We start from the raw sequence: 17,890 nt of genomic DNA on the forward strand, positions 1-17,890 counted from the left end.
CCTGAGATTATGCTTAACTTGATGACAAAACCTCTTTGGTTTCACAAAGTGTAGTTGGACTTTGGTGACATTTTCTTTTTTCTGTACTCCCCCTCTCCCTGAATCTCTTATTCGATGAATTAGGGGAGTTGTAATATGCCTTACTCCCTGTTAGTACTTTCATATTCTTCCTTTGTCAGCATCACTGGATAACCTGCCTTTTTTTTTTTTTTAAATAATTATACATTTTTTTGGACAGTATATATGCAGGAGTAATTTTTTTTATATAACATTATCCCTTGTAATCATTTTTCCAAATTTTCCCCTCTCTCCCTCTATTTCCTCCCCTTGATGACAGGCAATCCCATACATTTTCATGTGTTACAGTATAACCTAGATACAATATATGTGTGTAAATCCAATTTTCTTGTTGCACGTTAAGTATTGGATTCTGAAGGTATAAGTAACCTGGGTAGAGAGACAGTACTGCTAACAATTTACATTCACTTCCCAGTGTTCCTTCTCTGGGTGTAGTTATTTCTGTCCATCATTGATCAACTGGAAGTGAGTTGGATCTTCTCTATGTTGAAGATATCCACTTCCATCAGAATACATCCTCATACAATGTTGTTGTTGAAGTGTATAGTGATCTTCTGGTTCTGCTCGTTTCACTCAGCATCAGTTGATGAAAGTCTCTCCAAGCCTCTCTGTATTCCTCCTGTTGGTCATTTCTTACAGAGCAATAATATTCCATAGCCTTCATATACCATAATTTACCCAACCATTCTCCAATTGATGGACATCCATTCAACTTCCAGTTTCTAGCCACTATGAAAAGAGCTGCCACAAACATTTTGGCACATACAGATCCCTTTCCGCTCTTTAGTATTTCTTTGGGATATAAGCCCAGTAGTAGCACTTCTGGGTCAAAGGGTATGCACAGTTTGATAGCTTTTTGGGCATAGTTTCAAATTGCTCTCCAGAATGGCTGGATTCTTTCACAACTCCACCAACAATGTATCAGTGTCCCAGTTTTCCCACATCCTCTCCAACATTCATCATTATTTGTTCCTGTCATCTTAGCCAATCTGACAGGTGTGTAGTGGTATCTCAGAGTTGTCTTAATTTGCATTTCTCTGATTAGTAGTGATTTGGAACACTTTCATATGAGTAGATATAGTTTCAATTTCATCATCTGAGAATTGTCTGTTCATATCCTTTGACCATTGGATAACCTGTCTTTTTAAAGTTAACTCAACAAATGTTGTCTTCTGACTTCTAGCACTTGCCACATGCACTTCTCTCTTTTAGCTTAATGAGTTTAATGCCTGTTTCTGAGTCTTTATCTCCTTGCCAATTTTTGCCCTCATATTAGGGGCCTTCAACATATATATTGATACCTTCACATGGCCTACTTTTTTTTCCTTACCTTTGGCACACAAAAAGATGATCATACCTTTGATTTTGCCATTAGCTACAAATGTACCACTTCCATGTTCATGAACTCTGAAGTTCCTTTATTTGGTTACAGTCTCTTGCCATTCGACCTCCCATTCTTTGCACTCCTAGATCCTATTCTTCATTCACATTGTGACTTATCTTCCCTTAGCCCCTCAGTTCTTTCACAGACTATCATGCATGTCTTCTCTACTGTCTTCTCTATTCTTCATCCTTACTCTTTAATGAAACAGTTCAACTCTGTCTTGTGTTCTTCTTTTGAGTCCCTTGTAAGATTGTGTTATTAATCTTGTTTTGTCAAGTCTCAACCTTGAATCATTCCACTCATGTATCACCTTCACTCCTACATACATACACTATGGAACAATACTGGAAAAATCATGAAACCCTTCTAACTGAGTCCATTACAAATTTATGTGATATAAACTCAATTGGAACCTCATTGCTACATGCTAATCTTTTTGTATATCTTTAATGTTTTTCCTGAGAGCCAATTCTAAACCTTTTCATCCCTCTTAATCTTGTTATCCCCTCTCTGTTCCCCAGTTTAGAACCTTGTCTCATAGTTTACACTTAAAATTGAGACCATTTGCTAAGGATTGCTTGTCTTCTCCTCATTTCATTTCACTGAGATACCTTTTGTGTCACTATGTCCTTTTTTACCCATGTCTCTGAAGAAGTAACTTTTCCCTTTCCCAAGGCAAAACTCATTATATACAAAATTGATCCCATTTCATCCTTCTCTGATAGATTGCCTCCTTGGTCAGCCTTATTCTCATTTATATTCTGTCTTTTCCTGTCTAGTGACTGCTTCACTGCTTCCTACAAACTCTCATGTCTTCCCATTCTTTAAAAAAGTTCATTTGATCCATCCTTCCCCATTAACTATTGTCTCATATTTCTCCTACATTTTATGTTGACATTCCTTTAGTTTTTTTTTTTTTTTTTTTATAATAGGTACTTCCATTTTCTTTCTACTTATTATCTTTATAACTCTTTATTTTTTGGCTTATCATTCAACAAAAATTTTCCCTCCAGTGTTACCAGTAACCTAATAATTGTCAAATATAATGGTCTTTTCTTGTTGATCACTCTGCAGCCTTCTTAGTTTTTCTATTATTGTAGAAGGTACAATATTCTCCCAGTCCTCCAGGCTTGTCACCTAGATTCATCCACGTCCCCTCATTCTCTTTCACTCTCTCCATATCCAAAAGCCTATTGATTTTTATCTTTTTTAAAAGCTACCTTATTTTGTAGATGGCCTTCTCAGGTTCTTACTCTCAAGGAATTTCTTCACAAAAAGAAGACAAGATAAGGGATGATAGCTTTCACTCTTTCTAAGTGTAGTCAGACTTTGATGGCATGGATGGATCAAGTGAGGGTTTTTTGAGGACAGGTTGGACATGGGCATTATTAGACTTAGATCTTTCAATCCTGCCACAGAAAAGTCTTTATCCTAGAAGACCAATTCAGCCCTAGAATTCATATTGCAGAAATAGCCTTAGCTCTTTCAGCCCTTCACTATGATTGCATGCCCAGGCTAGCTATTTCTTCTCTCAGTTGGCTGCAATGTGTCTTTCTCCAAGACCAAAAAGTCCTCTTTCTCTCCCCATTCTCCTTTCAGTTTCCTTTTATGTGTTATCTTATATGTGTTATCACCCTCCCCCATCAAAATGTAAATTGTTTCAGGATTTTGTACCTTCTTTCTTTTTGTTTGTGTTTATATTCCAAGCCCTGAGCATTGTGCTTGGCACCTTAGTAAGTAAGCATTTAATATATGCCTATTGACTATTTACTTATAGTAGGGAGCTAGCTTAGAGGCAAGGAGAGATTGAAAATAAATGAGAAAATAAGGATGATAGAGTGAGAGAATAAAGGATCTAATCATATAACTTGTCTGTGTCATGGGATTTGTCTTGGCAAGGAGAGATGTTGCTTCATTACATGTGATGGATGAAGGCAGAGACAGTAGCAAAATGCATCTGGAAAATAATGAGTTGAGAAAGAGAGAAGAGAAAGCTCTTGGAAAAAGACCACAATTTTTTCAGTGAAGTGTGAGTCAGTGTTCTCAGCTGAGAGGAGAGGAAGCCATGAGGAGCTTAAAGAGAGATGAAAAGATTTGGAAGAGATTTTTTGGAAATTGTGAAAGTGCATCCTTTAGGGAGGTATAAAAGTGTTGTCAGTTTAGTTAATGCAACAAATTTGTAGTGGACAAAGAGCATAGTTTTAGAATTTTTCCTGCTTTGTTTGGTAGTAAATGGGTGGGAACAGGCCAGAGAAGGCTTAAGAGAAGGCTCAGTGGAAGGCTGAGACTTTTCAGGGCAAGATCTAAGGGATAAAGGATAAAAGGAAGGACAAGAGATTAAAGAGCAGAGGACTGTGTAGAGTTGAATTGATTCATTTAATGTTCCAAGATAGGGAAAGGAAGATAGTGTAGGGATAATGGCCTGAGAAGAAATAATGAATTGAGATTGGGAAGTAACATTGTGAATGAAGAGCAGGGGTTGGAATTGCAAGGAAAATGGAGACTATGGTCATCATAAAGGAATTCAAGGTTCATAAACATGGAAGTGGTTCATTCATAGGATATGACAAAATTAAGAATTTTTACAAACTCCTATGTGGCTAAGGGGTGGGAGTAGAATAGAATACTGTAAATGAAGCTGGAACTCAAGGAATTGGGGACTTAAGGGGTACTTGAGGGCATATCAGTATATATGTTGAATATCCATAGCATGAGGATAGCAATTGAGAAGGAGAAATTACTGACTTGGGTACTGAACTCACTGAGGAAAGAAAAGGTCTGAAGGCATAGTTTTCAGAATTTTGATTGATTGGTAGATATCTCGAAGGAGAAAAGGTTATTAATTAATGGAGGAGGAAGGAAAACCTGGAAGTCACAGTAGAAAGCAAGGAATTCCACATCTTATCTCCTTGCCCAGGGAGGGGGTAAGGTGAGAGGGAATGAATGAAAGTAACAACCAGTGTTCAAGAGGTTGGTTAGTGATGCTGTGTCACCAGGAGGGAGCCAGGTCTTAATGAGAGCTAGATGTGATAAGTGGGAAAGGAAAAGATTTAAGAAGAAAGTAAGTTTGTTATCTATAGAGCAAATATTTCAGAAAGTATAATGCAAGGGTTGGGTAGCTTTAGAGTGGGACATTGTCCCTTAACCTCTCTGGAAGTTAGTGTCCTCTGTAAAAGATTACTTTTAAAATTGTTTTTTGGGGCAGCTAGGTGGCCCAGTGGATAGAGCACCAGCCCTGGAGTCAGGAGGACCTGAGTTCAAATTTAACTTCAGACACTTAATACTTCACACTTCCTAGCTGTGTGACCCAGGGCAAGTCACTTAACCCTAACTACCTCAGGAAAAAAAATGAAAAAAAGTTTTTTACAGAACAATATTCTATCAGCATTCTTTATGAGGAGGCAGTATGAGATTGCATAATAATTTCTTGGATGTGGAGGCAGAGCCCAGGGTTCAAATCCTAATCAATGAGGAATTGGAATAGATGATATAGATGATGTCAACATTTTCTTGCAACTCTACATAGGTCATAAGAAACAAATCTGAAATTCAGATCCCCTGCTCCTTTTCTGTGTACTTCCCTCTTTTTTTCTTTTTAAGTATTTCAATAATATTTTATTTTTTCCAAATTTATGTAAAGATAGTTTTCAACATTCATTTTTTAAGACTTTGTGTTTTATTTCTCCCTCCCTTATTTTTCCCTTCCCCAAGACAGCAAGTTATCTTAATATAGGTTAAATGTGTAAAATTCTTTTAAACATATTTCCATATTTGTCATGTTGTACAAGAAGAATTAGACCAAAAAGTTGGGGGGGGGGGGGAAACATGAGAAAGAAAAAAACAAACAAAAAAGGTGAAAATACTGTGCTTCAATCCATATTCAAAATCCATAGTTTTCTCTCTGGATGTGGATGGCATTTTCCATTCTAAGTGTATTGGAATGGCATGGAATCACCAGTTTGTTGAGCAAAGTCATTCATACTTGAGCATCACATAATCTTGTTGTTACAGTATATGATGATCTTTTGGTTCTGCTAGCTTTACTCAGTATCAATTCATGTAAATCTTTACAGGCTTTTTTGAAATCAACCTGCTCATTATTTCTTGTAAAACAATATTTCATTACATTCATATACAATAACTTATTTAGTTATTCCTCAGCTGATTTCCCTTGTCATTTCCCAAAAGAGCTGTGTACCACACTCTTAAAAGCCAGTTTTGACTGTTACTCTCCCAATCAGAAGTTTGGAAACAACACTAGGTTTCTTCTGTCTATGATAAAATATATTCTGCATATGATAAGTGGTTGAAGAATAGGAACAGGCAGTTTTTCAGTGAAGAAATCGAAACCATATGTAATCATATTTTTAAAAAAATGCTCTAAATCATTACTGATTAAAGAAATGCAAATTAGACTGAGATCAGATTGATTAAAATCTTTGATGCCCTTCAGTTGGGGAATGACTAAAGATGTTGTAGAATATGATTGTGATGGAATACTATTTCCACAATGATATAAGAAATAATGGAACTGGTTGATTTTAGAAAAACATGGAAATATTGGGACCTATGAAGGAAAATCCTGTCCACCTCCAGAGAATAACTGACAGATGGAAATATGTACAGTATGGTCTTTCATATGTGTATGTGTATGTATATAGATATGTCATATATATCTATATATTCATATTTAATTATATTCTTTTCTAGCACAGTGAGGGAGAAGAAAGAAATAAAAAGTGTGTAGCAGAGAACAAAAGAAAACTTAGAAGGCACAGGCGAGCTGAGTAGCTTTGAAAACAATGTATAGTATTTATTGTAGGGACATTAAAAAAAAGCCTACAGCGCTGGGAATAACAATTCCTTCTAGACCACTGTTTGCACTTGTATCAATTTGTTATAATACGGAAGTGTTGGAATACACGGAAGCCACCTGACAGTGGCTGCTGGAGATCCAACTCAGACCTGCAGAATGGACCTCCTCTTGTGAGTGGACGATTTTATAAGGAGATTGAGAGGAGTTGCTGTTCTCTGACTGAAAGGCTGTTGCGTTGTCTGACCTCTCTCCTTTTTCCTCTGCCTCCACTTTATTTCATTCCAATCCACCACACCTGTGTCAGCAAAGGCTGCCCTGCAACTCCTTCAGATGTTATGATTAACAGCTGTGGAGGCTCTGATAATCTTAAATAATAATAATAATAATAATCTTAATAATAATCTTTCCTTAACTTCAATCATCCAACCTTGTATCAATCTGCCCTTGTGGAGAAGGAGCTTATCATCTCTATCTACTGCTAACCATTTACCACCCTCAGGGCAGGCAAGTTAATCTAGCTCAAGCTGCTGGGCAACCCAAAGGAGAGATAGGAGATTTATGCAAGACAAATTAAACCACCTGGGGAAAGGGAAGAGCTAAGGGTATAAACATTTATAAGGTACCTACTTTGTGCCCGGCACTGTGCTAAATGTTTTATAAATATTATCTCATTTAATCTTTCCAACAACACGGTAAGGTAGGTGCTATTATTATCTCCATTTTAAAGTTGAGGAAAATGAGGCAAGCAGGTTACATGACTTAATATATGAGGTCACATTTGAACTAGGATCTTCCTGACTCCAGACCCAGTTCTCTCTATCCATAGAGCTACTTTGTCATCTTGACTAACATTTTCTTTCAGACCTAGATGACCCCACAGTTCACAACTCTGAGCCTGAGAGCTTTGGGAAAGGCTTCATCCCATTTGGCTGTTTGATTACTAGCCCAGGCCTTTTCTCAGCCTTAACCCAGAGAGGATTAGAACCTGACAGTTACTTCCTACTTATGTGACTATGGCCACTTCACTGAATCCTCTAGGCTTCTGTTTCCTTATCTTTCAGATGAAAAGGTTAATTTCTAGAATTTTGCTTTAAATTTAAAAATCTTACAGACTTTTAAAAATACTTCAGCATATCTGTGAGCTGTCCACTGATTTTCTAGCTAGATTAGATGAGTGTCTAGTGATAAATTAGATACTTACTAGCTTTACATGTTGTTTCAGGCATTCAACATACTCTCCAACATTTTGCAATTATAATCAATCCATTTTAAATTATTAGCTTTAGCAAATCCTTGGAATAAGTTATTGAAAATGATTTTTATGTCTGCTATCTTAAGTGTTATTAGTGTTTACCATCACATGATGGGTCCAGGAGACAATATAGTATGGTCACACTAGAAGCTCTGAGTTTTGAATTGCTACCTGTTAGCTGTTTGATATAAGACCAATAAGTTCACATCTTTCAGCCTGTGTGATCCTTTGTAAAATGGGGGAATAGCAATTTAGCACCTACTTGACAGCATTAGTATGAGTTACACATGGGACAGTGTGTCTTGTAAAATCTGAATACATGTAAGTTTTTATTATAAACTTCACAATTCTGAAAGCATGAGAAGTCTCTGAGCGATGATGGATTTCATTAGTTTTCAGTTGTTAGTTTGGGAAGCTAACATTGTATATATTTTGATACTATATGTACCAAATTTAAATGTACTAAAACAACTTAATATCAAGGATTCTTTTTTGTTTGACTTTATTTTTGAGGGTTGAACTTTTAGATGGAGAGGAATAGCAAAATATTAGGTATAAAATTAGGATAGTGGGACAAGTGTTTTTTAACTTTTTAAACTAACATAATTCATTTGCTTTCCTTAGTTTGAAACATATACTAAAGTGTATCATGTAGGCCAATTTCTAGAGTTAATATCTAGAGCAGAGGTGGCAAGTCTACAAAATTCCTCTTAATAAGCCTGAACCAGATTGAAATATAATTGGGAAATGTTTAACAAAACAAATTGAAATTCAGCACAAATTAGATAATGCTATCTTTTGTCTTTTCTAAATCTAACATACAGAGTATGGGCATCCATTTCTTTTTGAGTTTGAAACTAACTGATCTAGTTTGTTTACAGGTTTAATTTACGATTTTCAACCTAACATTACTATTTTAAGATCACTATTGGAATCAACTGAGGTTTTTTTTTTTTATGTGCATGTTATTCCTGGATATGATTTAAAAAATTAGTTCAATGATTTATAGTGTGAAATGAATCTCAGAGTGCTGTTAGTAATGATTAAGCATGACTTTCTATTATATTGTCATTTTCATGTGTCAGTGAAATAAATTCAATTAACTGTGTATTGGTCAAAGATTTTTATTTCTCCCACATCCAAAGATTTTTGAAAATTATGCCCACTATTTAATTGTCAAAATCTATGTTGTAATTCTGTGAAACCCTGTTTATAGTGTAGTATCAAATAGTAGTGTGGATTTTATAGAGATAAAGTATCTCAGACCTTATATTATGGTGGTGAATTTTTTTCAAAAATAAATTTATTTTTATCATCTACATTTACTACTGTATTCCTCCCCAGAAAGTCATCCTTTTTAGTAAAGAGTTACAAAAAAGGAAAAAAGTTTAGCAAAACTAATTAGCATTATGTAGTCTGATGCTTTATTCAGTATTTCAGACCTGTGGTCCTCACCTATGAGAAGGAATTGAAGGTGGGGAATTATCTCTTGAAGCCACATTTCCTCATAATTTCACTGCATTCAATTTTGATTGTTTTGTTGTTGTTATTTTTCTTTCCATTTATATTGTTTCAGTTGTTGTGTATATATTAGAGGTGCCTAAAAGAGTCCTTCACTTGGAGTCACTCAGGGATTAAATATATCTTAAAATGCCCACTATGTGCCAGGCACTCTACAAAGTGCTAGGATATAAAGAAAGGCAAAAGACTGTCTTGAGCTCAATCAATTGTGAGAAACAAAAAATAATCATGTATAGACAACCTAAACATAGGATAAATAGGAAGTCATCATTGGAAAGAAGGTGTTAGAATTAAGAGGATTTGGGAAAGGTTTCTTGTAGAAAGTGGAATTTTATCTGGAACTTGAAGGAAGTCCTGAAAGTTTGAGGTCATATTTAGCCTTCCTGTATCATCCTGGGCAAATGACTTCTCCTCTCTCTGCCTCAGTTTCTTCATCTTCAAAATGGGAATAATATCATCACCTACCACTCAGCATTATTGTGAAAATCAAATGAAAAAATATCTGTAAAGTCCTTTGGAAACTTTGAAAACAATATATTAATGCTAGTTAGTATTATCATCATTGTTGTGTTCTTGGTTCTACTTACTTTACTTTGCATTTCTTCATATAAGTCTTATCTGTTTCTCTGAATTATTTCTTACAGTACAGTAATATTTCATTATATTCACGTACCATAGTTTGTTCTCTTTCCATTTATGAGCTTATACTTTGATTCTAATGGGTATTCTAAAAAGTGCTACTATAAATAATACCTTTTGGTATAATGTAGGTTTTTTTTTTTTTTTCCCATTGACCTACTTGGAATTTATGCCTAATAGTGAAGACACTGTGTCAAAGAATAGAAACTTTTAAAGTCATTTTCTTTGTATAATGGTTGTTGTAATTCGTAGTTTTTCTATTGCCTTGTGTGCCATGTTTGTAAAAATGTAAAGGATGGTGACTTAAACTCATTAAATTCCTATTATTTATTTACAGGTTCAGAAATGATAAAGATATTTTAGTAATTCAGAATACACACACATGGGCTCATACACACATACTTACATATTTACAAATCTACGTAAAAACACACACACACACACACATACACACACACACACACTCTGAAGGCTTGCTTTAGTCTTTTCCATAGTTACTTTTATTTGGGTTAAGGAATTTCTTTGAAGGGGTTATAATATTACTCTTATATTTTCACAGGACTTTCCTTTTCAACTAAAATATTTATTATATTTCTATGTACGGAGAGGTCAAGCAACATCAGTGACTTGTGTTTAATCTGTGTAGCTATGATAGTTACTTAATTACTGAGATTTTATTTGAATGTAAAATCAGAATGATTAAATGAATGTTAATGTAGAGTCACTCCCTATATAATAGATTTCTGAGTTAAAATATTCCTTTTATTTTTTGAATATATTTACATACTGATTAAGTTGTTTTTACTCTGAGTTTTTGGACAAGTAATAAATTATTTAACCTTTTCTCAAATTTTGAAACTCCTGGAATAAACATATACCAAGAACAAATTTGATGTTATCCCCTGCAGCATTTTATTTTTTTATTTTCATTTTTTCAGTATTTTACTTAGCATGATTGATTGCTTAAGTACTTTTCATAAGTAAAGGTTCTTTTTTAGTTAATTTTTCATAATTCATATGAATGACTGCTAAATACAATTTATTTAAAAATCTTTTAAATCTTATTGTAAGTCAAGAATATTTATTCAAGCACAAGTTGTTAATTTTGAAATAGTTTTCTTTTATTTGTATTAATATCCTTTTTTTTTTTTTTTTTTTTTTTAATATACTTACAGGAGAGGTCTGCTAACAATTTATATGGCCAACTTGGTAAGTAATCTTCAGTAAGGCTGATGCAAGTGATCCATTTTTAAAAATCCACCTTATTTGGTTAAAAAGCCTCACCTAAATCTTACAGCATTTTCTATTTTTGCTTTCACTTATTTTGCTTTGAAAAATCCTCTTGATTTAATTTGTTTTTGGTCTGTATTTGATTTTCTAGACAATGGAGAAGGTTGAGTTTTTTTGATGGATTTATTTTATACCCTAAACACTTAGATTTTGGCAGTTATATCCTAGACATGTTTAATAGCTATATTCTATTGGAGGTACAAATTGAAGAACTTTTCACTAAATTGAAATTTTGCAGTTTTATCTGTCTAGCGTATATGTCTAGCATACTGAAAAATACTAACCAATGATAAACTTTGTATTGAAATCCTTTTAAAGCTATTTTTACAAGGCTTATCTGAATTCTAAAATTAAATTGCTGCTAAGACATGTTAAGCAATACTATATTGACCTTTGGCTGGTTAATGGTACCTAATGTATATTTAAGAATTTTGTTAAATTGAATACTATAGTGAGGGAGTACGATATTAATAAACTTTTTTAAAGGACTTTTTAAAGGACAATTTACCAGCACTATGGTCAAATAGTTGAGAAAAATACAAAGTGGTAATGTTGCTGAGAATTTTAATAAAAACCTCTGAAATCAACCAGAGATTCTATTGAAAAATATTTTATGAATCAGAAGGGAAGTCACTAGAGGGACTGTTATTGAAAATGTATGCTAAAATTAGGAATTTATTATAATTAATTAGTTAATACTTGAATATTCTACAAGAGATTATTACAGTCACTAGTCCTAGAAATCACATATAACCAAAAATCCTTTCCTAAACTATTTTGTCTTATACATATTGTAATCCAAAGACATTTTAAAAATGTTAAGTAATGTCGTTTCATATAGTCTCAAAACTATGGTGGAAAGTAAAGTGTATTAATAAGAATGGTATAGATTTACATAGCATGTGAAGTGCTTATGTAGCATATCTTTTTTCCCCCTGAGGCAATTGAGGTTAAGTGACTTGCCCAAGGTCACACAGTTAAGACATGTTAAGTGTCTGAGGTCATATTTGAACTCAGGTCCTCCTGATTTCAAAGCTGGTGCTTTATCTACTGTACTAACTAGCTGTCCCTATGCATCATATCCTACTTGATTTTTGCAGCTCTGTAAAATAGTCAAGAGACAAATATTACTTGAAGAAACTGAAGTTCATCAAAAGGAAATGAGAAGTCAAACATCTAGCTGTTTGTAAATAGGGATATACTTACAGAAAAATACTTCTGTTAGAGACATTTTATCAGAGTTGGAGATAAGCATCAATAGTTTTGGGCTTTATAGATACAGTCGAAAAAAACTTATAGGTGAATGGAAAAAAGCTAATGGGAAATATGAAGACGATTAAACTATATAGTAAGATGTAAATGATCACCTGACTTTGAATTATCTGTTAGATCTAATAGTTTAAATAGGATGAATCACTTATGGACAAGAAAAGTCACAGGTAGCTGATGGAATTAGAATTGTAAAATTATTATGTGGGAACAAAACCAAAAATATTCTAATTCAGTTTTATATTACATGAGAAAAAAAATCTAGAGAATCAGTGACTTGAAATGTAGATGACCTGCCTCTTTGTTCACTGATTTGTTCATCTTGTCCATCATGAAAGAATTTTGATGTCAGAATAGTCCAAAGGCCTAGAAGCATATATTCTTAGTCCTAAGAGAAATCTTTTATCTTTGACACTGTGAGTTAATGACTATTGGATGGGGCCGTCGAAGGTGGGCAGAATCTTGAGACTTGGGAAAGTCAGTGAAAACAGGGCGTGCTGTGTAGAATTAATGCAGTGGTAGAAACATCAAGGAAATCTTGACAATTGATTGCAGTTTCTGAGAAGTTTTTAACAAGATTAGTTGGAAGTCTCAATGGATATTTCAATGGAAATTAACAATGAGCAACAGTGGAGTATTCTGGTAGGCATGTGAAATATGTTGTCAGAGTGGTTGCCTATTAGATACTACCTCAAGATGAAATCATGGCTAGATTAAACTCTCCTGAAGATCACCTTTTATAGATGTTTAAGAAAGCTATTGAAATGTGCTTTGGTGTTTGTTTCTTTAAAATGTCACCTCTTTAAGTACTTAATCTTTGCTGTAATAAACTCATAATTTTAAATTAAAAAAAAATATGGCAAATATATTTCTTGGGAGATCCACTTAATCCAAAAGGCTACAAATAGATAAAAAATAAAATGATTTAAAATTTGCCTTACATTATACCTACATTAGGCAAAGCACTATTGAAAAAGGATGAAATTTTATTATTTCTTTTTAAGTGGAACATTTATGATTATGAACTGAATCTCAATTAAAGCATTTGCCTTATCATTTAGGCCATATTTATCAAGGGGATTTACCATGCTTTGGTGACAGTGTGCTCTGATTACAAGAAAAATAAGTGAGATAAATTCTCCAATCTGAATTATTAAGCTAAAATTATAATCTAATGGTAAATGTCTATCAGTTAATTTGTCAGTTAGTAAACATTTGTTAAATATCTATCATGTGCCAGGCATTGTGGCACTTAATGAAAGGCAAAAAACAGTTCCTGCCTAAATCTCTAATCTGATGGGAAAACCGTGAACAACTATGTACAAACAAATTACATGCAGGATTAATAAGAAATAATCACCATAGGGAAGGCACTTGGATTAAAAGAGATTAGGAAAGACTTCTTACATAAGGTTGAATTTCAACTGGCACTTGAAGTGCCAAGGAAGCCAAGAGTCAGAGAGTAGGAGAGAGATTTCCCAGACATGGGGGATAGTTAAAATACCCAGAGTTGGCAGATAGAGTGTCTTGTGTGAGGAAGAACAAGGAGATGATGCCATTGAGTTGAAGTGTACATGGAGAGAAGTGAGTCAAAAAAACCCAGATAGTTGAAGGGGGAGGGGTTAAGTTATTAAAAGCTTTGATTATCAAACAGAAGATTGTATTTAATCCTGAAAGTAATAGGGAACCACCAGAGTTTATTGAATACGGTTGTACCTGCACTTTGGACAAGTTACTTTAGTGACTGAAGAAAGAATGGACTACAGTGGGGAAAGACTTTGGCCATGCAGAACAACCAACAGGCTCTTGTGGTTGTTTAGGCATGAGGAAGTACGAGTCTGTATCAGTGGGAGATGGTAGCAAGAGAGGTTATGTTTGAGAGTTGTTCAAAGCTTAAATTCATAGGCATTGGCAATAGATTGGATATGGGGAAAGGGATTTACTAAGGTATTGAAGATGATTTTGCTCTTGGAGGATCTAGGAGGAGGAGGATGCCCTTGATAGTAAGAGGTTAATTTGGAAGTGGGGAGAGTTTGGGAGAGGAAAGATAATGGATTCAGTTTTGGACATGTTGAGTTTAAGTTAGCTATATTGCATCCAGTTTGAGATGTCTAGTGGACAGTTGGAAAAACTAAGCTGAAATTCAGCAGGGAGCTAAGGTTCATCAAGATAATCATAAAGATGATAAATATATGGAGCTCATGATATTACTGAATGAAATAGTAAAAAAAGGACAAAAGAAGATGGCTAAGAATAGAGCTTTGTAGGATATGTGCTTTAGTGGAAATCTGTTTGAAGAGTTAGCAAAGGTAATTGAGAAGGAGTGGTTAGATAGATAGGAGAGCCAGAAGATAATGGTATCCCAAAAACTTAGAAGACAGTATCAAGGAGTAGAGAGTGAGCAACACCATCTGAGATCACAGAGAGCTCAAGAAAGATGATGGTTGAGAAAAGGTAACTAGATTTGGTAATTAAGAAATGATGGATAATTTTGGAGAAGATAATTTTTGTTGAACCCAGACAGTAGTCAAGGAGAGAGTGAGAGGAGAGGAAGTAGAGGCACCTTTTGTAGATAACGTTTAGCCACAAAAAGCAGGAGAGAGATGGATCAAGTTAGTGGGTATGGAAGGATCAATTGAATAGTATTTTTTTTTCCTGAATGAAGAAGCCATTGGCTTATTTCTAGGAAGTAGGGAAGGAACCAGTGGCCAGGGAAAGATTCATGATAAATTAGAAAATGGGAATGATAGAAACATTCATGAGCAATCTGTTGGAGGTGACAGGGATAGAGGAACAGAAATATCAGAATATAAAATAGATTGTAAGGTATATAAAGAATCCTTGACCTAGAGTCAGGAGAGACTTGTGTGTGATTTCATGTATAAAAGGGGAATGATAATATAGGTAATACCTTCCTCACAGTATTATTGCATAGTACAGTATATACCTTTGCTTTAATTGATTGATTTTTTTTTTAAGTCTTTTGATACTAGTGAAAACATTCTTAACAAGTAGTGTTCAGTTTTCCTTGGAGCTGTTTTGGTTTATTGCAATTTTATTGCATTTCTATTTTCCTGTTAATTTGCTTTTGCTTTTAAAATTTACCCATATTAGTAACCTGTTATGTAATATCTGTTGAAATCTATTCAGTTTCATTCCTTTGTGATATTCAGTGTTAACTGTAACTACTGCTAGTTTTCTTTAAGATGAAAAAAATTGTTATAAAAGGCCCAAAATTTCTGAGTAGCCTGCCTACCTTTGTTTTCTTCTGTTTCTTGATCCTATGCTATCTTTTCCCTGGAAAGTAAAGAAAATGCTAACTAAAAGTGAAAGCATTTTATTCCAGTTTTTTAAATTTTTACAAGACCATTTCTTGAAGATATCAAGATTCCCTGTAATTAATGAATATGTAATAGAAGAAAATAAATATTTTATATTTTTATCATCAACTTTATCATTTATAGCAATAAAAATTTGTTGCATCTTTATTTTGTAAAAAATACTGTGTATAAAGAGCTGTAAGACAGTCCTTGCTATGAAATAGCATGTAATTAATAATCTGGGAGTATACGAGGGAGGGGGAGGTATGTAAATATATGTGTATGTGTTTATAAAGATAACTAATAATATAAGATAGTTTAAGGTAAGGACCAAATGAATGGTATTGGCAATAAGTGCTTTAAGAATCCAGAAGAAGCAGATTACTGTGGGCTGAGGCATTTGGAAAAGGTGTTGTAAAGCATATAGGATTTGAATTTGATTTGAAGGGCAGAAGAATTGCTGTTCAGCAGTGGATTTCATTTGTGGTGCCTCTTTCTAGTTCCCATCAAGATTCAGATCAAGAGCAACCCACTAACAAGGCTTATTTTCCTGATGTCTCACACTTGATAGTGCTCTTTCTAATGCTTGAAGTTACTTTGTATATTTTTTAATATGACTTAATGGTGTGTATCTTTTCTCTCTTATAGTATATAATCTCCTTAAAGGCAGGATTGTTTCATTTTTGCTTTAACACAATTTTTTAACTTACCACAATTTATGATATATAGTATTTAATAAATATTTGTTGAGTTGAATTAATGATATATCATTTTATTTTTTGTTTATGGTATCTTGTATTTATCTATTGGACTAAAGTAAGAATTAGAAAGTGGGGAGGGGGGTTTCATGAATGAGGTGGATTTGGGTAACTGGGAGACTGGGACTTGAGAATATTTACTATGAGATTCTTTTTTTCTCATGAGTAAAGATTATCTTGCCAGGCTCCTTATAGTTTTTTATCTAACTCATGGAATATTAAGAGGTCTTAACTGCTAATTGGTATAATAACTTGCAGTTATTATATTGATAACTTGCATACTCAAGTAAGATTATTAGCTAGTTTTAAAAATCTAATAATAGCAAGAATTTTCCAAAGAGCCAAATGAAACAGGCTATACTGATAGCTGTTATCTTTATTAACTTTGCTCAGGGCTATTATCATTTATCATATGTAGTTTATATTATTTTGGAAAAAATGAACAGATATAAAATTATTCTGTTTCAGTCTCAGAATTTGTAGGGATTTGGCTGTAAAAAAATGAGTAGACGACTTTGGAGAAAAGGTAAAAAAACCAAGATTTAAATATTTTCCTTGGTTCTTGCCAAATGCCTAGCCCTAAAGTGGTAGAAGTTTCCTAGGGCTAACATGTCAAAGCCAATTAGCCATGTCAGTCCACAAGAACACCAGTTGCCAGCATTGAACTTCGTTACTTTATGATTTGAAAGTGAAGACATAAGCAAAGTTTGAGTTCATATGACTTTTTCATTTAAAAATCACCTGGAAAGATTTATTTTGCTGGTCATGACAATGACCCAAGGTTTTTAGTCTTTCAAAGTCAATCATAAACTGCTACTAGTTACCTAGAATTTGTTGTCAAATATTATGTTAATCAAATGATTACTAAAATTATGTTTAGAACAATTATGAGAAGTAGTACTTTAAGATATCTTTGTATCCTGTCTGTATGAGTCTCTGCGTGAGAAACCATGTATTCCAATATTTGCATATTTTAATCTATACAGTATTTTATTCAATGGTTTTATAAAAACATTTTTCCGAGTGGTATATCTGTTATTAAATTTTAAATGTGTAGAATATTTCAAACTGATTGACATCTCTGTTTAAGCCATCTGTATTTGATTTTTTAAATACTAAGTATGAAAATGTTGATCAAATGCTATATTTTCTTACAAAGTCACATTTGAGTTCATCAGTTATTTATTTTGTTTTTGCTCAGCATTTTCTAGGTCCTCTGGAAGATGTAGAAAAAATTCAGAATTTATTTGGGAGATAAAGCAGAGAAATATGAAGCAGTTTAAATAACAAAGCTATTCACTCTATGATGAGGTGCTGGAATCAGTGTTGTAGATTGTGGAGAAAGCTAATTGTGGAGAAGAGAGAGCTTTGGTTTTGAGTCAGAAATAAGAATTTAAGCCCTATTTTTGATGCTTGCTACTTGTGTGACCATACATGAACACACAGATAGACACATTTAATCTCAGTATGCTTTTGTTTTTTTTCATTTTCAAAATGGAGTTGTACTAAAACAATTCTAAAAACATTCTAATTCAGAATAGAGAAAATAGCTTGGAAGGTTCT

The 17,890-nt window shown here is 33.7% G+C and overlaps 1 protein-coding gene across 2 annotated transcripts in view; it reads left to right on the forward strand.

The window, feature by feature from the left end:
• The window catches only part of TMEM135 (transmembrane protein 135), a 286,760-nt gene that overhangs the window by 43,266 nt on the left and 225,604 nt on the right, over nt 1-17,890 (forward strand). For both annotated transcript variants that reach the window (XM_074304681.1, XM_074304682.1), the window contains exon 4: nt 10,866-10,899. In XM_074304681.1, the coding sequence (XP_074160782.1) occupies nt 10,866-10,899 (34 nt within the window). The remainder of the gene's footprint in view (nt 1-10,865; nt 10,900-17,890) is intronic.

This window comes from Sminthopsis crassicaudata, chromosome 3 (genome assembly GCF_048593235.1).
Source record: "Sminthopsis crassicaudata isolate SCR6 chromosome 3, ASM4859323v1, whole genome shotgun sequence".
In the NCBI taxonomy this organism is placed as follows: Eukaryota; Metazoa; Chordata; class Mammalia; order Dasyuromorphia; family Dasyuridae; genus Sminthopsis; species Sminthopsis crassicaudata.